General features: G+C 43.5%; 1 protein-coding gene and 1 pseudogene across 1 annotated transcript; both read left to right on the top strand.

Moving 5' to 3' along the window:
* Positions 1–358: 358 nt before the first annotated feature.
* On the top strand, positions 359–11,049 carry LOC115315319. The gene is made up of 5 exons (XM_029974568.2): positions 359–478; positions 1,445–1,602; positions 1,678–1,772; positions 3,527–3,610; positions 10,892–11,049. Exons 1-5 carry the CDS (start codon positions 359–361, stop codon positions 11,047–11,049), a joined length of 615 nt encoding a protein of 204 aa, XP_029830428.2.
* Positions 11,050–15,017: 3,968 nt separating this feature from the next.
* Positions 15,018–25,865, top strand: LOC115331917 (annotated as a pseudogene).
* Positions 25,866–26,228: the final 363 nt, after the last annotated feature.

Raw genomic sequence — 26,228 nt, 5'->3', positions numbered from 1 at the left:
GCAGTCTACAGGTGCAGAGCTCCAGCGAGGTTGTCGCACGTGCAGAAAGACTTAGCTTCCCTGGTTGTATTGCAGCAGCGGTGGCGTATTCAAACTGGCTGCTGATATCAGCCTATTGTCCATTTTTATCAATAAATAAAACCAAAAAATGACGGAAGCTTCGACGCTTTTGACAGGCCTTATGAACAATGTTTAAATGCCTGATGACGCAAAAGCCATAACAAACAATTGCTTGTTGACTTCCTTCGCGCGAAGGAATGAAAGGTTAAACACGTGAAATGTAAAAAAATTAATTTTCTCCGAGTATAAAAGCTCCGACTTGAAATTACATGTGTACTTCTTTAGTTGCTGCTTTAAGATGGAGGTGATGCCTTTTTTCTTTCTATGGTGTTTCTTAGCAATACTTGTCAATGCGACACCAGGAGAAATACGAATTGACGAGGACCAAAATTATTGGCAATATCAAGACATCAACCGGGCAAGTTCGAATTTAATTTGACGCTATGGTTTTGCGATGTTTAGTCAGCCATATTACTCAAGTGAGATAGTGGAGTAAGTTCTGCCACATCATTCTGAAAAGAGTTTAAATCAACCAATGAATCTCAGAATGATTAAAATGGGAAGGAACAAAAGTAATTTCCAAATATTAGACTTTTGCTGGTTACTTGAAAATTTTAATGGATTACAATTACAAATTACCGAGCCTAAAATGTAATGGATTACCGTTATAAATTACTTTCGCTAAAAAGTAACGGATTACTTCACTTGTTACGTTACGAATTAGTTTCATGTTACTTTTTGCGCACATTAATCCAGAAAATAATAGAAGCAATTTTGGTATTTTTTTCGAAAATGTACTGCAACACTAATTTTTCTTTCTCATACGCCGGTGTTATGGTAGTCTTTCTAAAAATTAAATCTCGAATTCAAGAGAAAGAGTGTAGGTGCATTCCGTTCACCTGCAAGCTGACAAGGCGCCGAAAGCTGCCACCACATCCTCCATCCCGCTAGCTTAATGGCATCCGGAAATGATCCCTCGAATTGTGCACACAAATGCCTAGCGGTGCGCATCCTCACTAGCAGTAGATAAGGAGGCCAGCGTGGCCTTGCCGACTCACTCTCGGACTCACGCGCTATCCAGCTGTCACGCCGACACCCCAAAGTTCGCTGCTGCTTTCTCGGCGCTCTTTAATTTATTTCTTGCACAAGTTCACCGGTTAAACCTTTCTTTGGAGTTTTACGTTTGACGATCCTTTTCTATCCGCGACATTTTCGGTGAATGTACGTGCGGGGGGAGAGTAAACGCGAATCTCCTAGAAGTATGGAGAAGCGTTCCCTCTTGACCATGCACGCGGCATTAGGTGGTGATATAAATCGTTCTCAAAAGTGTATATCATAATCTGTTGACTACACGTATAAGATTGACCTTTTTTTTTAATTTCAGACTCTGAATAACCCTGATCGAGATTCTTGGTTGTACTATCGAACATATACAAGGGACGACGCTTGTGTGTATGTGAAAGTGAGCGAAAAGCAACCGAATGGAAGTGATTACGAATTTGTCCAGGAATATAGATTGGGAACTACAGAAAATAGCACAAAGTAAGCTAGTTAAGCATTTGATATAATATGTGAGGAAATTTTGCAGACATTGACCACTGTGTGCATTCTCTTCAGAACAACGGGGAGATTTTACACGACTCCTTATAAAACAGAGATGCATGCCACCGAACGACAAGATAACAACGCAATGCGTACAAGCTCATATAAAGGTAAGAAAATATTCAAACCCAGCTTTCATCAGATGCTCGCTTACGTAAAATAAATATTTTTTATGAGATTTAAATATCTTATAATCCCTTCTCATCTTAAGGGCTAATCGTCTGCCTCAAATTTCGGGCACAGCGTCGAAGTAATTTCTTTTATGAAGCATCGAATGATGACTAGCTGATTAGTAGCTTTGCGGTACGACCGTTGATTTACAAGACCCATATTGCAAAAGAGAGCCTTCACTGTGTCATTTCTAGTGACTGTTCTTACCCTTGCGGTGGCTAGGATTGATATTAGTGACAACTGTTAGCATCTGTTTGCTCTACTGACTACCAGCTCCTGGCTAACTCAGTAGATAAAGGGCTCCGCTAGGCTTGGAGAGATTCCGGGGTTCAATCCCGGACCAGGCTAATGTTTTCATCGGCCACCAGACCCCTACAGTGCGCCAGTTGCTTATTATTTGAGGAGGAAGTCAATTTATTTTTACGTAAAGTTTATCTTCCTCGGGGACTCTTTATAATGATAATTATACCAAATAATATAGCAAAAAATAGTGCGTGCACAGGCAAGACAGGCACACGTAAGTTGAATATCATAGGATTTAGTGTTGAGCCACCATTCCAACCCAAGTAACTCAATTACAAGTTAAATTAGTAAAGACCGAACAGTATTCTGCAGACAGTTAGAGAGCAGCACTAGAAAGCAACAATATAAATTTTTCGTTTTAATATTTTTTCAATGTAGCTCCAGACTAAACTTTTTTCACCTTGTCGTTCCAAAACCTATCCATGTTTAGAGTTATGTCGGTGTTAGTCACTGAAGTAGATTGGATCAACTAAGCTAATATTTGGCAGATATTCAAAACAGCATTCCTCGCGTGACAAGCCCTGTGCCTGGTGCCTTTTCCACCGCTCCTTAGTGTCAGCTGTACTGAGCATTTATGGCTCTACAGCTCATGTTGAATCACAATTTTGTCTACTATCATAAGAGCAGCGAATTAAATCTTGATTAGAAAAAATATCTAAGCAATTTGAAAGAGGCCCCAGTAGCTCTAATTATACTTCAATAATATTATTACTAAGCAATTTTCACTGTTTTAATGGAGACGTGGATACCTCAGCTAGCCGCATGCAAAGCGCCGATCGGCTGAAAGAGCTAAAAAGGCCCATTAGCAGAAGACTTAGTTCAAACAAGGGAGGTCACGACTAAAGTCTTTGTGACAGACATTTCAATTGGATGCTTGTATATAAGTATTTTTAAATATAAAATGTAGCGCGACTAAACCAGATTCTTCACTGATAACCCGATATGTTGTGCCCTACGATTTCCTTTATGGACATGAAATCACTTGAGCTGCACAAATTTCAACAGAACACAAAAATATGCGGGTTTCAGTGACATTTCTTGAAGATTATATTCCAGAAGCACCTAATTTCTCGATTCGCAAGAAGCATATTATGCCACGCCAAAAAATTACAAAAACGTGTCAACGTTGTCTTTGAAAGAATGTCGAGTAGCGTTAAGATTGTCAAGTATTATAAAAGGTGAAATAACGTTATTATCAATAAATCTCTAGAATAGATAGAAAGTGTCAATTTGAGAGGAATCAACTAAATAGCTTATTGCACAAGAAAAATATAAACGAATATATTTTCTTTATAATTACAAGCGATATATTCCGTCACTAAGTGATACCATCATGCTTCTCGAGGAATTTCACAGGCGTAGTTAATTGGAAATCTTTTTTTTTTTTAAGACGCCGCAAGTGGAAAAAGATTCCAGTTGATTTACACTGACTCTGACAAATGCGATATTCTAAGAGTTCTGGATGTAGACAACGGTGAGTGAGAATAGTTTATTTTCCTTAGTTTCCTCAGCTTTAAAAAAATATATACGTAAATTGAAAAAAAAAAACATAGAATCATTAAGGTGCGTTCAGCACCTTAAGCGCCTTAAAACATCGAAATTGGTCGCTCCATCAAGGTTTTCTATTTATTTATTAAATATTATTGTTTCTTATTTATATATTACCCAGATCGCCCAGGCGACATTACTACAGGGGATTTTAAAATAACAGTTTTTCCCACATATATTAAAAACCGTGTTCCAAAGCACAAGTATTTCACAAAAGTATAATATACATAAAATAATATTGAAACGAGAAGTACATTATAAAAATAAGAGATAATAACACTCAAAGAAATGTAACAGATTTATTGAAAAGGGTAGAGCGTTGAATCGGAAGTTTTTGTGACTTGTTCCAGTAGAAACCTAAGCAGCACACACATGAACGGCCAACCGACGGCTGATTAACGCATGGCCAGGCACTTCACGACGGCCGATGCCTGGTCAAAGAGCTCTGCAGGACGTCCAATGTGGTTCCTGCAGTCATGGATTGATCTTGGAAAGGAGTTTTTGAATAATTGCACTCAACGTTTACATTTTATTTTCAATGGATAATCTACACTTGATGAAATGTTATCTGGGATATAGAGATATTTGTCCTTGTTAACGCCTGAAAGTTTTAAGGGGATTTCACAGCTGAATTGGAACTAAAATAGGGATATTTTATGATTCCAGGCGGCACCGCGGGGGCTGGTTCTTAACAGGTCGGACAGGGCTAGTCACAAAAGAGATCTTTTTTCATCAAAAAATAAACAAAACCTCCCCGTATTTTTCTCAGCTTTTCTTTGGACGCTTGTCTAGAAGATTATTTTATTAGTTTAGGATTAGGCAGAAACAAAAGACGAAGACTGCTGGAGCTTGGCGACCTTGTACGCCTTCGTTTATTCCGTCCGCGTTCCGCGAGCTTAGGCTGGATGCGGGGAAACAAAAATGTTGTCGTAATAGTAACAAAAGTTTAGATTGCTGTGCTCCTTAAATCTCAGCGAAACGTATATCTTTCTCGCAAAAAACAATACATCCAATTCAAATAAAATGACATCTTATTTTATATTGGCAAAGTTACTTGATGTTCCGCTGTTGGTATAAAAAAAAAAACTTAAAATACAGAGGATGTCCCTTAACCTCTAAATAAATATATCTGTTTAAATTAATGTAACAGAACTTTTGTTGTGCTGACTTCAAACTGAACATGCCAGAGAAAATGCTTCTACCAAGAAAACATTGTAACTGATGCCTTTATTTTTTTCCAATTCTTAAATACTGTTAGTTTGGGAACACGACGTTAGCTGTATCAAAAATAAATGATAAAAACGAAATTTATTTTTGTGATTCAAGTAACAATATTGCCGTCAACGAGGCAATATTTCAGTTAAAAATTGTGTGAATCTGAAAGAAAATACTGTTTTCTTTCATTCTCGAAACCTCTTTGTTCTGAAAAATAAAAAAGAAAAAAGAAAGCCACACCGTTCTTTTCATGCGGGTAAAGTCGTGTCCCTACAGTGTACATTTGATCACCATCGTAAGCTTTGTATTCAAGCCGGGTTCTGGATTTATGCAACACATATATAGTTTACTTATCAGAGGCGACAGAAATATTCATTTATCTGATTGAGCTCATAAAAAGCAAAGGGCACACCCAGGAGAGCACTCTAAACAGCAAAAAAACAAACTTCTTCAACAGCCTATCAAGTTGATATTTTTTATTCACAATTTTTCAGTAGTATACAATATCTAGTCTAATACATTATTGTAAATAGTTTATAAGAAGAATTCCTACCGTTTTGTGATTGTTTTCAATAGGTTAATATCGTTCCTCGATAATTATGATGAAGTCCCTAATGCAGTTGCATTTTCTCCGAGCTACACGACATTTCCTGGACGTTCTTCGTCCGTCACCGAATAAAAACCCATCAATAGCATTACCATAGTTTAATATCGCTATTTTATTGATATTCGACGATAAACAATTTCACGATAGTAAACTATTGATAGTATGCTATTGATTTTCATGATAGCCGACTATCGATATTTCTATCGACTATCGATAGCGCTATCGATAATTGACTGACAATAGTCGACTATGGAGAGTGCTATCGATAGTCGAATGAACGATCGATAGCGAAGAAACTATCGATAACACTGTCGATAGTAAATTTACATCACTGCTAACTACAACCAAATTATCCCATGGAGTGTGGTAATCGTAGCTTAGTAAGCACTTTGTATTCACCGTCCATGATTAAGCTTGTCACCATGATTTCCCTAGGTGACTAACAAATCTGAGTCAAGGGGTAGAATTACTGTAGGATGTGAGTAGTGTCTTCGCACCACAATCGACTTCACACTTCCACGATTGCCAGCACTAACTGCCGAATGCCGAACTTCGGCGAACATATAAATATTTTGTCAAAGTGATCTGTCACAATAAAATTGAAAGCATGTTCTATTTCGATACCAATGAGAAAAACAGCACACAAGGAAGAAGACACAAAAAAAGAACACACCAAAAAACACATATGCGAGCTCTGTGTGTGTCTTACACTAATTTATTTACACCAAGTATACCCTCAATTTTCTCTCGGAAATGCACGAACATCGCAGACACGAAGCACATATAAAAATAAAGAGCCCCATTTTAAGTGTTCATGCAAACAAGAATTTAACATTAAGTATCTGACTACCTTTACCTGCTGTAAACATTGTTAAGGACTGTCACGAGGTGAGACAAAGACAGCAGATAAAACACCATGTGCACGGTGGTGGCACTGAGTAGACATTAAGGACCCTCGACAAAATCACCCTGAAACGTTGAAGCAGAATGGTACAAAAATATTGAATCAACTTCAAATAATGCAAACATGACTCATCCAACTGTGCTTACAGAATGATTAGACATTTAAAAATTTGCGATTGCAGGCAAGAAAAACAAACAAAAAAGCCAACAAAATAATTGCTAGCCTCGCTGCCGGCAAGTAGCTGCCGGCTAGAACAAGCAGTTGAAGTGCAGAAGTTGTTGCAATAGTATCTTGGGCGATGAAAGCAAAAATTAGAATATAACATTTTATATAACTTAAAAAAAAATCAGTTTATATGTTACTGATCTTGACAAAAAAAAGCTCACTTGGTTTGTAAGACTGCTGAATAATTTTACGAGTTGGCACCTTGTGTCATCACCATAGCGAAAGGCTGCCTACCGGGTGTTTTTGAAAAGAAGCATTCAATATTAGAAGACACTTGCCCGTACATCATCAGAACAATCGAAGTTCTCAGGAGTGGAAACTGAACTTATAATTTCTACTTCTTTGACAGCGTGATCAGTCGGAAAAAAAGTATCAGAGTGTTTTTGGAAACGCGGGCCAAATCGCACCTGCGAAAACTACGCATTGCACGCATCTACGCATTGGTTAATGCCATAGGAGTTTGTGCCAAAGGGCCCATTAAGAAATATGATTATCGTTCAGCATAATTTTGTAAATAATTACTTATAATTAATTACCAAAGGGCTGCCTGATAACAAGGAATTCAGGGCTGGAGTGTTCTACAGACCCCCTAACTCTGACCCAGCTGTCCTAGAGGTACTACAGGACCTAGTATCCAGTGTTTCGAATGACTGCGTAGTGGTGGGAGGTGGTCTTAATCTACCGGATGTAATATGGGGCGTGAAACTTTGCGAATGTGGTACCATGAGTCGGCTGAATCTTGATCTCAAATGCACGGTAGACAGCTTAGCACTTAAACAGCGTGTTCTTGTACCTACACGGAATCAAAACACACTTGACTTGTTTCTCTGCAACTACCCTACCGCTGTTAGACAAACTGATGTCATACCCGGTATCAGTGACCACAGTGCTGTGGTCTCAAATCTTGACTTTCAGGTTTCGCGCAAAAAAGTGAGTGCGGGTAGAAAGGTGCTCTTTTATGAAAAAGGTGACTATGAAGGGATCAGTTCTGAGCTTTCGAACAATTTGCTTTTCTTCGAATCCCTTGCTGAGGAGATGAGTGCGTATGACATATGGGTAGTCCTTAAACAGAGAATTATTAGTTTATCTGAAAAATACGTTCCAAGCATAGACTCGTCGAAGTTAAAAAATAGAGAAAAACCATGGATTACCGGTAGCCTACTGCGGCTGATAAACAGGCGAAAGCGTGTGTAGCACGGTATAAAAAGAAGAGCTCGGTTCGAAATCTAAATAAGCTAAAAGAACTTACGTCATTGTATAAAATAAAGATGAAGGAAGCCAAAGAAAATTATCTCCAACGGCTGGAGGACGGGATGAAAACAAACAACAAACAGTTCTGAAAGAATATGAGGCGCAGAGGCAATGATCAGATAGGGATATGGACGTGATGGTCAATAACGAAATAATTACCGATGACTGGCAAAACTCCGAAGCCTTCAAATTAATATTTTCAATCATTTCTTTTTGCCTCCTGAGAACATCGACTACGATAGATGCCAGGGCACGTTCAGTGCAATGCCACCAGTTGAACTTGCTATAGGAGGTGTGTTGGAAGTTCTAAAACATATGGATGAAGCTAAGGCAGTAGGCTCAGATAGGATTTCTCCAATAATTTTAAAACGTTGTGCAGATGCGATGGCTTTATACCTTTTTGTAATATATCACAAATCGTTGAATGATGGTTCATTGCCAGAGGAATGTAAAGTGGCACCGTGGTGCCTCTGCACAAAAAAGGGCCCAAAAACAAAATTACGAATTACAGACCGATTTCACTGACATCTATATGTTGTAAATTACTGGAACATGTTTTATATTGTCACATTATCAAGCATTTAAACTGTCATAATTTTTTCTTTGACTCGCAACATGGGTTCCGAAAGGCATACTCATCTACTACACAACTAACTGAGCTTTATCATGATTTGATGAAGGGGGTTGACGGAGGCGAACAGATTGATTGTGTTTTCTTAGATTAAAAAAAAAGCGTTCGAAACGGTATCACACGAACTATTATTATACAAATTAGAGCGCTTGAATTTTGACACGACTATTCAAAATTGGTTAAAGCAGATTAGCCATCACGTCTTCAACGTATTGTTTTAAATGGTAAAACTTCAAATACTGTAATGGTAACATCTGGTGTACCGCAAGGGTCTGTTTTGGGTCCATTATTGTTTCTAATATTCATTAATGATATTAATGACGTTGTGAATTCACAGGTACAATTGTTTGCAGATGATTGTGTTGTTTATACATGCATAACAGACGAGAGGAGTTCCACGCGGCTGCGGGTTGATCAGAATCGAATAGAGCAATGGTGTAAAAAGTGGAAGATGGAGTTAAACGTTCAAAAATGTGCCCACGCTAGTTTTACCCGCAAAACCAAAACAAAAGTTGAAACATGTTACCAACTGAATAATGAAACCGTAACAAAAAAGCAAACAGTTGAATATCTTGGCGTGACTGTGTCAGCTGACTGCACCTGGAACGCACACATTAACGACGTTGTTATGAGAGCCGGCAGAGTGCTTGGCTTTTTAAAACGAAATTTAAAGAAATCAACTAAAGCTATCAAAGGGCTGACCTATCTGCCTTATGTACGCCCAGTGCTAGAGTACGCCTGCACCGTTTGGGATCCTTATCAGCAAAACCACATTGTTGCTTCAGAAAGAATTTTGAGTTGTGCCGCTCGTTTCGTTTTGGTGCGGTAAGGCCGTTTTCAAAGTTTAACCGACATTATAAAAGAGCTGGGATGCTCTACATTAGCATTAAGACGAAGACATTTGCTCTTGAAGTTTTCATACAACATCTATAACAATAAAACTGGCACTAATAGCTCATTTTACTTATTACCATCAAATTATATCTTAAAAAGAAAAGACCTCATTCATAAGATTAGAGAATACCGCACCAGAACGGAATTGGGCAAAAACATTTTTTTTTTGTTAAAACAACTAAGGAGTCGAATGCCTTGCCCAGTGCGATTGTGTGTGCAGCGATTTCAGAAATGTTTTTTTTTTTTTTTCAAGTTTATTCGCCCCCTGCGATAATGCCTGATGGCGCTGCAGGAATATGATAAATAAAGAATAAATAAAGAATTACTTGTCGGAAAGTAAATGGTTAATTAATAATTTTAAAGGTGTGGTTAAAATCAGTAACGTGGTGCGAAGCATCCAGAACCACTAAATTCACCCACATTACAATAATAGAAGACACGCACAGTATCATTTATGGCGTTCCGAAATAATGCTCAATTTGGACGCGTTTCTAGGTTTTGGTTTTCTATCGGAGCGCATCTCCGCGCCAGCATTCCGCTCCCCTTAGTCAAAACGTGAAACGCGGCGTGCGCCGGCACGGGTCTCACGCAAAGGTGAGTCGACACACTGGCACCGACGTCAAACAGGCAAACCTCATGTGACAGTCTGGAGGCTTTCTTATCTAGCCGGTAATACGTCTGATGCGTGATAGCGCACGTACGTTGTGCGTTTTGGGCACATGCAGGGAGCGGGATTGCCGGCGCCGGAGATGCACTTCGATAAGATATATAAATTTTTAAACGCGAAGATAATAATAATTTTTTTGGAACACCGTAAAATGACGCGCGTACCTTATATAATTCTAATGTTGGTGGATTTAGTAGCTTTCAATGCTTTGCATCAAGATTCTAATTGAAACCATAGCTTTCAAGCTAATGACCGAGAATTAGGCTAATAAAAGGTAAATTATTACGTAATTATACTGAACGCTAGTAATTTTGCTTAATTGGCTCTTTGGCATAGTCTAGCACAAACCACTACGACATTAACCTTTTTCTGTGCGATGCGTTGTTTTGGCAGGAGCGATTTCGCCTGTTTTTCCAAAAACACCTGTATATTGGCGCCGAGTTAAGACTCTGGGTTTTAAAATAAATTTTCTTCAGTGTCAGCCGTTAGACCAAACCTCCAGCGTCAAGGTATGCGATAGAAATTCAACTCGGGGATAATAAAATACTTAAAATCTTAACGCATTTTAAAGACTAATTTATTATGTGTTATCTCTTCCCTTCAGTTATGCAGTGTTTCCACCTTGGCGGCAATACGTTCTCCTTCTTGAAAACGTAAAGTTGCAATGTGTACATTATAGACGTCCATGTGTTAAACCAGTGGATTTTTATAGGCAAGCCGTAAAGAACAGCTTAATGCTTGTCCACTCATAAATGGCAAGTTCCTTTCCAGCGGTGTTGTTAGTAAGCATAACAGTACTAATTTTCTCTATAGGGCACGCCTGTGAGCTTTATCTTCACGAAAACGCAGTTGAGGATGGTGTCCCTCTGAACTGCAAGACTGTATATGGTAATGCATGCGGGAAAGGTGATTCATCCTACACGCAGCAAGTGTATCACCCGTGGTGCAAGAAGAACGTTAAGGCCCAATAGAAAGAAGTTCAGGAGAGTCGTCCCAGCGAGAACCGACGGAAGAAGTTACAACCACAACATTACCTCCTGGCTGCTGACACTCTTTTTCTTTTAAGAATAATTATGGGCGATAAAATAAAGTGCTTACACATACACTTATAAAAGAGTCGTTATGAATCGTTATTTGGTCCAATATAATGCTGTGTTTAAAGGGGCCGTGTTATAATACCGATTCGTCTGTTTTGTGTGAGAACCAGTTGTTCTGGGTTCAAGGTTAGTCCCTTGCGGCTTTTGTTACCATTGTTCTTTTGAGGTCACTTAAACGTCCTATCGAGGTGTGTTTTGGCTAAGTGGGCGGTTTTGTGTAGGAATTGTATAACGGTCGGCCATGGGAAGTGCGCAGTTGTCCGGATATCGGTGCGGGAGAAGACGTATAAAAGCGATGTTTTCAGTAAAAGTTGTTAGCTGAGTATGAGACGTATGTTCTGTCCTGTCCCCAATCATTTCGCTCGTCTCCGGTCTTAACGATGTGCAACCTAAACCAGCCCGCCTGCTTACAAGCTTTATCATGTGCATTATAGTTCCTTTAAAATATGTTAATGCGATAGCATTCTTTAGCTACCCCAACCACCCTCTCCACTTTCGTGGACCTTCCTGGCCTCGCCATGTGCAGAAGTTATGCGGAGTAGACCGTTTCCGCTCTCTGTGCTTGTTCCCCATTGCGCCGCGGATATGCCGAGCGAGTGGCAGTATGAAAAAATCCCTTCACATACGCACCCTCTTTAAAAGACCTGACGACTTTGACGTCATCCTCGACGTCATCCTAGAGGTCCTAGATATCGTCCCAGACGTTGTCCTCGACGTCGCCGTAAACGCCATTCTTGAGGTCGTCCTAGAAATCGTCCTTGAGGTCACCCTAGAGGGTCTCCTAGAGGTTGTTCTAGACATCTTCTTTGACGTCGTCCCTTAGGACGCAGCACTCGACGTCGTCATTCAGGTCTTCCTAAAGGTCGTCCTAGAGGTCGTCCCTGAGGTCGCGCTAAGGGTCGCCTTAGAGGTCGTTCTAGAGGTTTTTGAAGTCGTCCTCTCAGACGTCGCCATTGACGTCGTCTTAGACGTCATCCATGAGGTGCCCTCTAGGCGGACCTCAAGGACGACCTGCAGGGCGACGTTTAAAAAATATTGAAATATTAAAATACTTGCCATCCATTGCCATCCCTTGCATATGTATCTTTGGTCACCCGTGGCGTAGATACCTATATCTTAAGTTTAATGCTGAGTTGAAGGAAATATTGATCAAATCCTATACGCCTCGCAAGTGGGCTCATTTTCGTCTTCTGCCCATGAGAAAGGAAGCAGCGGTGACGTCAGAACGCCGAGCCCTGATTGGCTGATCTCGACCCCCTAACTCAGCGTCGTCTGCTCCTCTGCAACGTCGTCTGCTCGCAACATCGTCTGCGTCTGTCCTACCTTTCCTGCGACTTTCGGAAGTGCAGGTCTTTACGAGCGAGCTCGACTTCGCCTTTCAGAGAGGGCTGACGAAATAACTCGAACGGTACCTTGTTTTTGTCTAACAAGTAGCAGACGCGCATCAAGGAGGGAAGTCAAAGGACTCATTGGCGAGGTGTCCGAGGCGCCGAGGTTTGTTTGCTAAGAACCGAGAGTGAGCGTGTTAGTGTCCGCAAGTTCCCTCCCAAATACCTTTTCCCTCCTTCCGCCGACCCCTCATTCTTTAACGGCGTCGGCGGGTTGGCGCAGTTAACGTCGTCTGCTTTACACGCGCGCACACAAAGCGCGTGCCGTGATTTTTTGTTTTGTTTTGTCTGAGGGATGTGTCTGGTGCCCATATTTTTTGTGCACAGTATGGAAAAAAGTATTTTGTTGCGAAAAAGTGTGTTTTGATTGGTGCAAAAGTTCAAGGAAGGATTACGTCTGCTAGTCAAAACGATGGCTGCTTTACCTTTCCTGCGTCTGTCGGAGATTCACCGCTTTTTTACCGGCGAGAGTCACCGTCGCCTCGGGAAACAGGGAGATAACAAGAGGAGGAAATAGAGCTCTTAATCTAAAACTGAGGTCAGCGATCAAAGTATAATACGGGAAGGGTTCACAAGGGTCGCGTGGGCATATTGCATTCAGCACGCCAGCCGGTCGTGGGCAGACGGTCGCCGAGTCAAGGAGTGCCTGCTAGGTCTAACCGCCGTGCTCGCTTGGTCGCGTTCGGTGGAATCGTGGCCGTTGGAGCTTTTCCCGGATGTTTGTGGATCCAGCGTTCTTGTTCGTCGTGGTCTGTTTCAAGTACTTTTTACTTTTTTCTTGCTGCTTGAAGTCGGGACGCGTGAAAAGCGCACGTAGAAAAATAAACGTCCGTGGGTCGTCCGGACGGCGACGCTGTCGGCCATGCTGATTTGATCGTAAGAAGTGCGTAAGACAACTTCGGAGCTGTCATAGGATTTCGTCGTAACCTGCGCAAAACTTACAAAACTTTCGTGAATACGAATTTGTTCTTAAGTTATGTCTTACGCACACTTTTGGCGTAAGATCGTTTCGTGAATCTGGCCTCTGCACTTCTGAAAGTCGCAGGATAGGCAAGAGAGACGCAGACGACGTTGGGAGCAGACGACGTTGCAAAGGAGCAGACGACGCTGCCAAGGAGCAGACGACGCTCAGATAGGGGGTCGCCATCAGCCAATCAGGGCTCGTCGTTCTGACATCACCGCTACCCCCTGCGCAAGAAGCAGACGAACTTGCCCTCCGCATACTAGAGTCAGTGACAGGTTACGAGTTCAGGGGAAGCTCCTCTTACCAATTTCTACTTGAGGAGAGCGAACGCTGGAGGGAAGGCGACCTCGTCTCCAGCGTTCGTTTTGTTAACATGAAAAGAAATGAGAGGAGCTTTTCTAAACTCTTTACCTGCCACAAAATATTTCCGGAGAGATGCTTTAATGGCGCCCTCTTTTGGTTCCGTCTGCTGACATCATTACCTTACGAGCAACAAGATCTTTGGTGTTTGTAATTAGCATGGCAGAAGCTTGAACTGATGGCACTCTTAAACCAACACTGCCAAAAGAGTCACAATTTAGTTCTTGCATTACTCTAATTTCCGTCGATGAGAAATCCTTTGGCGACGTCATAGTCATAATTCGGCCAATCGTGGAAAGCCGGCCACTGTGACACTTTTAATCATTCACGTTGCAAATAGATATTTACAAAGAAAAATATCTGCTCGCGTACCCTATGATAATGGTCACTGGGGACACCACATGGGTAACCATATCGGGCTCATTTTATGAAATAAATATCTTGATATATGCTCAAGTGTGTACGTCAGTAAATCAGTGATTTAGTAGGCTCGAAGTACAATTTTGCAGCACACTGCAAACACCATACCAATAGAACCTGCAGTAACTCTATCAAAAACTAACTGAAATTTGAAAAAAAAAATTCTACAGAAAAGGCATTTGCCTGCCACATCTTTCTTACAAACACCACATTTAAAAATGTGCGTAAATGTTTAACAGCTGCTGTACAACTACCGCTCTACTACAGTAATTATAAAAACAATACAAGTTCGAAATAACCGCCGATGATCTCTAAAACCAGTTTGCAGTTCCTAATCGTCCAGTCTGCTGCACTTCTCACCCAACAAGTAAAGTGAAATTTACGGAGGCAAATAGCTTCGTACTATAAACAAGCCCTAAAGATTCGACTTAGCGAATGCTCTTTGTCGAGCACCTGCTTAATCCAGGCACCTACTGAAATCCGAGTATTTAAAAATTCCCCCCGAGTGTTCAAGCTCAGGAGGTTTCGACGCATAAACCTCCACATGTTCAGGTGAAAGGCAATTGAATCACTCAAACTGTATCAAACTCGCAATTCCATGGAAGTATCAGTCAAAGAGCGCTTACACATATACAGTCTAAATTCATATTAATGTACAAGCCGACTGGCCTTAATGCAAATATGCATTAAAAAGTGAGACAACGTACCCTATGGCGGCCGGTGGCGTTGTCGACAATCACGCCGGAAAACAATGTGGGTGAATGTGTCACTATCTCATCAGACGCTTCCACCGGAGAAATTTGCTCGCTATGGTTTTCTGCCCGATAGCACCCAATATCAACAACACACTTCAGAGAATTTCGATTATAAACATGTGAAACACAAACGCAACCTTTTTAGGGGCGAAGGTCCTTAGGGTCTAGCCTTCTCCGTCCGGCGTCCGTCCTCACATCGATTGCCATCCCATCTGTCTTCTTACAAAAGAAAAAAAAATGTTTGCGCAGTCGACAGGATTTGAATCTGTGCGGGGAGACGCCAATGGATTTCTAGTTCATCGCCTTAACCACTCGGCCACGACTGCGGGACGAGTACGGGCTCTGAGATGTGGTAGTACCTCAAGAGCTGGGGATGTCATGGATGAAACGCTGCATGTAGCCGCTCAACGTCTATAGGGGAGGGGCGGCTGCGGTCAAATGCGTATATAATCGCGTTAAACTTTGCATGCATCGGCTCATCGTTTATAGACCAGAGGGCGAATCGGTCAAATGCTCAAATGCGTATATAACCACGATCCATACCACACATTCCATACCAACGCTACCCGGAACTCAGCACTACCTATGAGCAATAAAAAAAATCAGCACCATCTGCACTACCTATGAGCAATAAAAAAAAATCAGCACCATCTGCACTACCTATGAACAAAATCAGTACCATCAGCACCGCCAGAGCTTTCCTCCAAACAACATCATTCACCACGTGGAGATGCGGCCATCTTTTATATTTGGATGACATTGCACAATGCACATGGCCATAAAAATGTCCTGGACGTTGCATCAATTCACATGGCCATAAAAATGTCCTGGTTGCAATAAAAAAAATTAAAATAAATATATCTTGTATTGATACAATAAAAAAAATTAGCTTTTAAAGGTGGAAAGCGATAGCGTTATCGTGCCCGTCTACTTGTATGCAGGTTCAGAGAAAGCGAAGCTGGATCCACCGTTCCAGCTGCACATCCTGAAGGCGACCCTGACTAAAATGAAACGAGGAACGGCACGGGCCGGGACATGATGACCGTGAAACAGCTGGCCAATCTTCCCGACCCCGCCTATCAAACCTCCTCGCTTTCATCAAGTCGATATACCCTGGTGAGGCACCCCTCCCACTAGAATGGAAGCCCGCCCTAATAACTTTCAGTCCAAACGCCGGCAAAGCCATAAACACAAACAACCTCCACTCCATGTCTCTCATGTCTTGTGCGGGGAATCTGATGGAGACCATGGTGCAGGGCAGGCTGTCTGGGTTTCTGGAAAACCAAAATGCATTCGTAGAAACCATGTTCGGTTTCCGCCAGCACCGGTCCGCGCAGGATATTCTGCTTCAACTCGACCGAGGAATTCTCAACCCTGTCGAATACCCCTCAACGATAAGGCAGTACTTGCCCTAGACTTGAAGGTGGCTTTCGACAACGTAACACACGAAATCACCCTGCAACATCTCTCCCAGACCAACTGTGGACATAACACCTTTCAATATATCAAGTAATTTCTCTCGGATCGACAATCTCTCATCCGAATACAAGACGAAAAACACGGCCCCTTTCAACTGGGAACGAGAGGAACCCCGCAGGGCACGGTCCTCTAGCCGTTACTTTTCAAACTGGCCATGATGAAACTTCCGGCTCAGCTGGGGAAGGTTGAAGACGTCCAGCATATGCTCTACGCCGACGGCATAACCATCTGGGCCAAACACGTTTCGGCTGGGGACTTTGAGGCAAACCTGGAGCAAGCTGCGGAGATCATGGACGCCTACGCCTGCCGCTGCAGCCTTCAGTGCTTTACGTCGAAATCCGAATTTGTGCACATTCGCCCGTCGCCTAGGTGCACCACCAAAAATGAAACTATCCCTGGCCAGCGGCCTGATACCCGAACATGTTGAGATTAGAGTGCTTGGTCTCTTGATCCACAAACATTGACGAGATGACACAGCACTAGCCAAACTGCGCAAGGTGGGGGGGGGGGGGGCAGGTGGGCCGGATGGTCTTTCGGGTTTCCAACAAACGCGGGGGGTTACAGTGCAAAGACACCTAGCGGCTGGCACATTCATTCGTGCCCAGTCGAGTCGTCCACTGGACTACTTACCTCCCTCCACCTGCGTAAATTCGACGAGACCCTCCTTGAGGCGCTTCTCAGAAAGATGTACAAGCGTGCCCTCTATCTTCCGATGAACAGGTCCAACCTGCGCCTTATGGGCCTGGGGATGGTAAACACTCCGGGAGGGCCTCTTAAGCAATCAATGTGCAACACTTTCAGAGACGCCGTCGGGACGCCGCCTATTACCCCGACTGCACATCCACCCCCGAACACTGACGGAAGAGCGCGTACGCATCCCGATGTAGAGATACGCCCTGCACGTGCACACTCTTCTAGCAAACATCACACGTGACGACCATAGTGGTAGGCGCCATGCGCGGGAGGCGGCACTGGCCCGCCACTAAGGGACCAAACCCGGAATCTTCTGCGTTGACGTCTCCGGCCCTCACCATGAGGGGGGTGGGATGGTACACGGCCGCGGTCGTCCACCAAAACGTCGCGGTGAACGGCCTAACGTTTAAGACATAACACATGCGGACGAGATCGCCGTCGCTCTAGCCGCCGCAGACAAGGACTCGCGAGTCATCATGACTGACTCGAAAGGGGCCTGTAGAAATATTGAACATGCGTACATTCCTCTCTTTGGCTATCGCAACCTTAAAGATAGCGACTACTTCGGGGCCCCCGCGTCTCAAACGATCGTCTGGGCTCCTGCTCACAAGGGTCTCGAAGGCAATGAAACCGACAGACGCCACCGCCCGTGCGCTCACTCTCCGGACAACGCCTTCAGACCCTTCCGAAACGGATCCCAAACCTAATCCGGCCTTCACTTTTTCGAGAAATTAATCAATTAAACCGATTCGGCCCCGCCATTTATCCTATGTGCCGTGAGGCCTTACAAAGGCGGAAGAACGCACACTCCTCCGTCTTTACACCAAAACCGTGCTGTGCCCGGCAGTTTTAAAACAATTTGATTCTGCTTATACAGGGAAATGCCCGCACTGTGCGAAGTTGTACAGGGTGATTCAGGGAGACGCCAGGCTCTTTAAATCGACCGCTAAATTCGGTTTCTTAACCTATCGCGCTACGACTTTGTGCAGCGCTGCCCACAGATGGTATATTTGTTTTTTCTTTGTAAAATTTGCAAAGAGCGAACCTACGTGAGGAAAAAGTAAAGAAAGAAAAAGGCTTAGCTCCTATGAAAACGTAGCGACGCCACCGGTCTTCAAACAACACGGCGCCGTTCCGCACGGGAGACAAGAGATGGCGCAACGAACGCCGCCAACGAACGAGCATGCGGCGCCGTGAGCCAGCGTCTTCAGCAGGCAATCTTTTCGACTCAAAAGCTGCGCGCGTTCCGCAGGCGGCGACAGTCGCAGAAACAAAAACAGGCGCGGTAAAAACAAGGATTTGGAGTTCCTTATCATTTAAATACGCCGGCTCTCGGCGTCGTATGCTCGTACGTTGGCGGCAGTTGGCGTCGCGACCGCTTGCGCCATCTCTTGTCTCCCTTGCGAAACAGTGCCGTGTTGTTTGAAGGCCGGTGGCGTCGCTGCGTTTCCATAGGAGCTAATCCTTTTTCTTTCTTTACTTTTTCCTCAGGTAAATTCGCGTTTTGCAAATTCCCCCCCCCCCCCCCCCCCCAAAAAAAAAAAAAAAAAATGCACCATCTGTGGGCAACGCTGCACAAAGTCGTAGCGCGATAGGTTAAGAAACCGAATTTCGCGGTCGATTTAAAGAGCCTGGCGTCTCCTTGAATCACCCTGTAAAACTCAAGTTGGAACACTCCACCGTCCCCACACCGTCCCGAATTCGGCTCGGCGCCGACAGCGCCTGCGCCGGGACGCGGCGAGATGCCGGCTGTGTGAATGAGTCCTATGAGAGGACGCCGTCGGTCTGAAGCGGCTTGAGGAGTGCCTCAGGTTTTGATTGCATCTCTCAGATGGCGCCACCTGCTGTATGATCCTCACGACTGGCGCCAAACTTCGAACACCTCATAAAAATATCCTGCTTTTTTCCGCAACTCGGGTGCTTTAATTTACACAAAATAATAGAAGCCACTTTTAGCTGCACACGTCTTTAATACATGGTTTGCAGTATTTAGGGAGCGATCGTTCAAAGATTTTTAGACGACATTAAACCGTTCTATCGAGAAGTGAAATGCAAAAAATGCGCAAGAAGTAAATGAACTAAAATTGTATCTTTCATTTGATGTCACGTGACCTGACGTCATTTCGTCAAGTTATGGTTCCACGTGACATCGGGATGTCACTTGACCTGATCTGACGTCACGTGCCATCACATTGTCACGTCGTAGTGTCACGTGAAGGCACATCACATGACACACGTCACGTGTTATGACGTCAAGGTACGTGACATCATGGTGTGTCACAGGGCGTACAAAGTGCCACATCAAGGGACGTCCTATGCCACCACGACTTAACACTATGACACTGCGCCACCAGACGGGAAGTTACAGTCTTAATTCGTGGTGTCACTTGGCCATCATTGGTTTATATACACATAATAAACTCTCTGCCGCCACGGCAGTGTGGTGGTTCTGCTGCCGCAGTGTGCATGTGCAGACGCGTCACTTCAATGGAACCTGATTTCTGCGCGCGAGCAGTGGCCACACCTGCTGTGGGCAAACACTGACCTGTTGATGAACAGTGTTTTGGTATATCCCCAAATATAATTTGTCTGTTAAATTTAGTAGGAATATGCTTCCCACACTTCCAGTAACGTACGACAGGACCTTGATTGTTGTATAAAAACAAAAGTAAATTTCGGCTCTAACTTTAGCGGCTAAGCCACAGCCAGAGGGACGGACGGGACGACGGGCTTACCTCCCGAAGTTGGAAGTTCTGTTAGAGGGCATTCTAAGCTTTAAAAAAAAGTGAAATATTGTTAACTGTTACATTTTAGCTACAAGAGTTGCCAATAAAAGGAGAAGTTTGGTGACTAAAGCAGTAAGAATCTTCGCTGAAACCAATAAAAATACCAAGAGTTAAAAGTCGTTCTTCAATATTTTCTAGTAAAACTTACTTTTGTCACAATCAAGCTGATTCTTTGAATTTACCTCTTCGAATAAACTAACTTGAAAATTTGTTAGTAGATAAAGTTTTGCAAGAAATCTTCAAGACGTATGAAAATAGTTTTCCGGGCCCTGTAGGCAAAAATAAGGAAGAACAGATATACGTCTGCAATAGTTCAGAATATTTTTTCACGTCCTCCAAAAATAACAGATTATTAAGCTGGTTTCACATTTTGGGGTAACAGGTCACAGCTTAAAAATAGGTTCAGGCTATGTTATGAGTCTTGTGCAATATTATCGATAACGATCCTAATGAGTTTAACGCGGAATGGATTAATGTCGCATCTCTTGCTATTTTTAATGCCATAAAAATAATAAAAACCTCTTGGTCATTTTAAGGTCCGAGAAACATGGTGTCATGGGTATGACGAACAACAGCGACTTTCATGGCATATGTCGTGAAAGTTGCTGTACGCGCGTCCGTTTTTAGTTGGGACATCAACCACGCAAAGAGCCCGTTTGTCCTCCTCGCCTCTTCACTGTCGCCTCTTTCCTTTTCTGTTTTCGTGAGATTGGGGGACTGACGAAAACGGTGGCGTCCATTATTGGAGTCGAACTGCGTATGAGTTGATGTCCGGGCCAACGGGACGAGCACGCTCTAGGCGTCTATAGAGAAACGAAAACAGAGGGAAACTCCTCCTCCCCTCCCCCCCCCCCCCCCCCCCCAGCGAGAAAAACGTACGGCATATTATCTAGAAGACTTAAAACCGCAAAAAACACGGAAGAAGAAGAGAGAAAAAACACGAACTGCCACTAGTCTGCGTCGTATATGTCTCTTCGTCCGTGTTTTTTGCACTTTTAAGCCCTCTAGATCACAATGAACCAACTAGTCCAATCTAAAGTTTTAGTACGGCATACCCTTTTCGAAGGCTCAAAAAACAGTTTACGTTTTGTCGTACTAATGGCGGTAATCGACCTGCAGTCTGTAGTATTTTGCCGGGCTCTATCACTTTCGCTAGAAAGCGGCACACGAGAATGTGTTCGTTGCCTTGCAATTCTTTCTGGATCTCCAACCCAAACAACACAGACACGTTCAAAAGACGTCGAAAGAGCATCATTAAAGTCAGGTCGTAATATGAAAAGGCTAATGTTTGGAAAAAAGCGTGGATTTTACGTCGACATAACGTCCCACTTAACGACGTTAGAACGTCGAGTGCACATCTGAAGTGGACGGGAAGTCAAGTGATAACGTTATATCAATATTGACACATTCTCCTATATAACGCCCATAAAACTTCGAGTATACGTCTAAACTAAACGGGATGTCAATTGAGAACGTCATATTAACGATATCATAACGTCCCATTTAACGACATGAAATGTCGAGCGCACGTATGTGATAACGTTATGTCAATGTAGAAATAACGTCCCATTTAACGGCCTTAAAACGTCAAGCATACTTCGAGACTTAACGGGATGTCAATTCATAACGGTCTCGACCTGGGTCCTCATGGAACAATGGATTCAACCGGATCTGGCTTCCTTGCTCGAAGCAATGCTCGCGAAAGCATGTACATTCGGACGGAATAGACCCTTTCCTAAATCCCCCATGCGCCCCGGCCCGCACTCCAAGAATTATGGGAACGGTGTTCCTTCAGCTCACTAGTTATCGGTAATTACGGCCACTTTCATGGCTCAACCGTTTTGGGTGTAATTCGAAGTCAACCTAAACGAGCGTCCTATAGTGCCCAAGGACTTGTAATATCACTTTTAAGATTTCCCGTCTATGACAGCGTTTTCGATACTGTGCATGTTGTCCACCCTTAAACCTAGCTGAGTCAGAAATCTCTTACATTAGTGTCATTCGCTTACAGCTTCAAACACGCTGATATTAAGTTAGAAACGCTAAAAATGCTATAAACAGCCCCGCTGACTCCAAGCTAAATCCTGTTTCTTTTTTTTTCTTTTTTTTTTTGTGAATTCTCGGCATTTTATGCAATTCCTGCTAAAACAACAATCACGAGAATGATAATATTGTAAGAGGTTTCTGCAGCTCAGGCCAGGTTGAAAGGCGGATTGCACGTACACTATAAAAAATGCTGACATTGACGAGAAATTTTAAAAGTGATATTACAGCACCTTGGGCTTTATAAGGGGCTTGCTCAGGGTGATCAAGGCGTTCGCTCAGATATTGTTAGGACGTCTCGTGCTCAACGTTCAAAGAGCCTCCTGAGAAAAAAAAAAAAACGTAGAACTGACGTCGAATAATGTCGACGACGTCAAAGTGTTGCTCAGGACATTGTTGGAACGTCTCGTGCTCCACGTTCAAAGAACTTTCCGGAGAACGCGTAGAACTGACGGCTATTATTGCGAATAACGTCAAGGTGTTGCTCAGACATTGTTGGAACGTCCCGCGCTTAACGTTCGAAGAACCTCCCGAAAAAACGTGGAACTGACGTTGAATAATGTCGATGACGTCAAGGTGTTGCTCAGGACATTGTTGGGACGTTTCGTGCTCGACGTTCAAGTAACTTCCCGGAGAAAACAGACGTGGATTAATGTCGAAGATGTCAAGGTGTTGCTCGGGACATTGTTATTACGTCTCGTGCTCGACGTTCAAAGAACTTCTCATAGATATGTCGAACAGACGTCGAATACTGTTGAAGATGTCGAGGTGAAGCTTATGACGTCGTCACTACGCAACGTGTTTGACGTTGTCGGAACCTCTCATGTGGATGTACCAATGCCGTCAATAAAAGTTTGTTAAGGACTTCGAGTCACCCAACGTTTAGGACCTTATTTCGAAGACATCTCGACGTCTTGTGCTGCCTGGGAAATTTCAATGGTGACAATATACAAGTGATAGGAATAAGGCGCCAAAATATCTTGACACCGTGATAAACGTTTATACGTCAAGGGTCTTTAAAGCTCATTATGAGTCGTCAACAGCTTGACTGGACCCGAGCTAGAATGGACACTTACGGAGCTTTTGTATTCAATTCCTGCGCCGCGTCACACTCAAGTCCCGAATGTATAGGCCGTGCACCATCCGCTTGGGGACATAAGCAACTTCTTCCATTATCAGTACGAGGTCACCATTAGTACGGCACATATGTCATTCATCAGATTATGACATTTATCAAAGTGGCCAGACCGAATTTCGGAAAGCGTCTATTTAGGAAATCTGCTGTGGGGAAACACGCCGTTTGCTGTGTCCGGTTTGGACAGCACTTGACGTGCCAAAAACAAAAAAAGGAAAGACGAAGACGGTGACATTTTGGAGGCCACCACTTTCTAACCTGAAAGAGTTCCAAGAGGACCCTAGATTTCTTAAAGTGCTGTCTTACTGATTTGGAAGACATGTCCCGAAATGTGTTATCAAAAGACGCTCGAACAAACTGACGCTCTTAAAGGGACAAGTTGATTTTATTACAATTCCCTCTCTCTTTTTCTTCCTTGGCAATAAATTTACATAGTTATGACCTTGCGTAACTTTCATACCACCCAAAAACCGGCTTAACGTACCACGACGTATATAAATAAGGTTTAGAATCTTACTGAGAGTTTTATTTTGTGCAAGTATAGATGAAGATTTTAATGAACTTTGAGCTTAAAAAACTCTGGGTACAATATATAAAAAACAAAAAGTTTTCAACTTTTGTTTAAGAAAATAACAATATCATTTTCGGCACTTCAGCTGCATGTTACGCTATTACATCTCAAAAACCTCACGAAGACAGTATTTATATGTAAAACGAAGCCATTACGTTGGAGCCTTACACGTTCAGACTTTTAATTTGAGGGGTCGGGCATTAGAAACGCATGCTTATTTCATTCATTGTTTGCGTTTTTGTGTTGCATGAATTTGAATGTCATAAAAAAGTATATGCTTATTTTATTATATACATTTAAATTAATTTCTCATACATACCTTCGAGCGGCACTATCTCATTAAATGAGACAAACATACCTGAAATGTCATAAATGCAAACCATAGGCAGCAAGGGCAGGGTGCAGTATAAAAATGCCGGTTATTTCGTTTCACAGAAGTGTACCGATCTTTGCACTGAATTCCTTAAAATTGCATCTCTGTAGCAGAAGGTCAAATTTAAAAACAACGGTAGTATTGAAGCAAATATTGTCTAATGTTATCTTCTATGCAATTAACAACTAACTCGAGCTTTGTTTCTAAATAATAAGGGTAGTCGTACGCTATGGCTTTAGCCGCTGCTCCCACCATAAACATGCGATATACCTTGTTGCAGTATGGTTGTCTACTTCTTGTTTTATTATCGCCGATCTCAGCTAATTTTATATTTTAGAGCGCAGCTCTTAGGGGCCCGTTCCCGGCTTGAGCGGCGTCGCCGTCGGCGTCGGCGTCGCCGTCGGCGTCGGCGTCGGCGTCGGCGTCGGCGTAACCGCAACCCTCGTAACCCTCGTGAGGGTTACGAGGGTTACTTACCCTCGTAACCCTCACGAGGGTTACGAGGGTTTTTACCCTCAGAAGGGTTACCTTCACAAGGGTTACCCTCACGAGGGTTACTTACCCTTGTAACCCTCACGAGGGTTACGAGGGTTAGTAACCCTCGTGAGGGTAACCCTCGTGAAGGTAACCCTTTTGAGGGTTACGAGGGTTAGTAACCCTCGTGAGGGTAACCTTCACGAGGGTTACCCTCACGAGGGTCACGAGGGTTATGAGAGTTAACCTCACGAGGGTCACGAGAGTTACCCTCACGAGGGTCATGAGAGTTACCCTCACGAGGGTCACGAGAGTTGCCCTCACAAGGGTTACTATAGGGTTACCCTCACGAGGGTCACGATGGTTACCCAGGTCAAGTGACCCCCCCTGGGGTCACGTGACCTGGGGATACCCCCCGAGGTCACGTGACCCCCCGTTGACGTCATAGCCACTGATGACGTCATCAGTGACGTCACTGATGACGTCACCGGCATCCGCATCGTCATCGTCACTGATGACGTCATCAGTGACGTCACTAATGACGTCACCGGCATCCGCATCGTCATCATCATCACTGATGGCGTCATCAGTGACGCTACTGATGACGTCATCGGTATCGTCACGTGACCCCCCGACGTCACGTGACGCCCCAAGGTCACGTGACTCCCACAAGGTCACGTGACCCCCAAGGTCACGTGACCCCCCCGCCCCCCGAGGTCACTTGACCCCCCCCCCCAGTACCCTTCCCTCCTCCTCCTCAAGAGCTGCGCTCTAATTCGGCGTTACAGGGAGTTGTAAACGGCTTTCATTTTTCATAAAATGGCTGATAAAAAAATATATTCACAAATACGAGCACTATTGCTATTATGGCCGGCGATTAGTAAAGAATGCAATAAAAGCTTCTTTTGGAGCTTCTATAACATTCTTGCGTGTGTGTCGATTTTATTTCCGGCCGTCTCGGGGGTTGAGTTAGTTAGTGATCTCGTACAGCTCGCTTGCGGCGTCACATTTCGTTCATTAATTTTATAAGACCAAACTATTGTCACTTTTCGGTTATTTCTCCCGAATCACTCCCGTTTCCACATGTGCACTCACTCTCGCTCTCTGCAAGCTTCGACAACAGATAGACCGGATCGAAGCCCAAATATCGTACACGGGTATGGCCCACAGACACAAGTACATCGATGCAACTAAGCTTGGGCAACTAGCAACAACAGAAGTAGGCTCTCATAGCAAAAAGAAAGTCTAAACGACTCCCGGACCTGCACAAGAAAACAGCTACAGATAGCTGCGGACCTTCCCTGTCGCCAGATATAGACCGCTTTTTTAGGCGAGAACTCTCGCTTTGTGACACGCAGTGGCAACCAATACAATAGACACTCTTTGTGTGGCAGTGCTCTTTTTGCTTCCTGCAGTCTCGGGGATTGAGTTATGAAGCTCCGACCCCAGCACGCGCTCGTCGGCTTCATACCTGTTTTGGTTGCGCGAGCCGGAGCATTACCGAAAGTTAAAATCCCGCGTTGAAGTTGGAGCTTTAATTGTATTCTTAACCTGTCAACGACCATACAATTTCTCCAGCGCTCATCACCCAGGCGAAAAATGCCGAGTTAGT

This window comes from Ixodes scapularis, unplaced genomic scaffold (genome assembly GCF_016920785.2).
Source record: "Ixodes scapularis isolate PalLabHiFi unplaced genomic scaffold, ASM1692078v2 PGA_scaffold5__190_contigs__length_132052651, whole genome shotgun sequence".
Classification (NCBI taxonomy): Eukaryota; Metazoa; Arthropoda; class Arachnida; order Ixodida; family Ixodidae; genus Ixodes; species Ixodes scapularis.
Note: the sequence above shows the minus strand (reverse complement) of the source record. Positions and strands in the feature narration are given on the sequence as shown.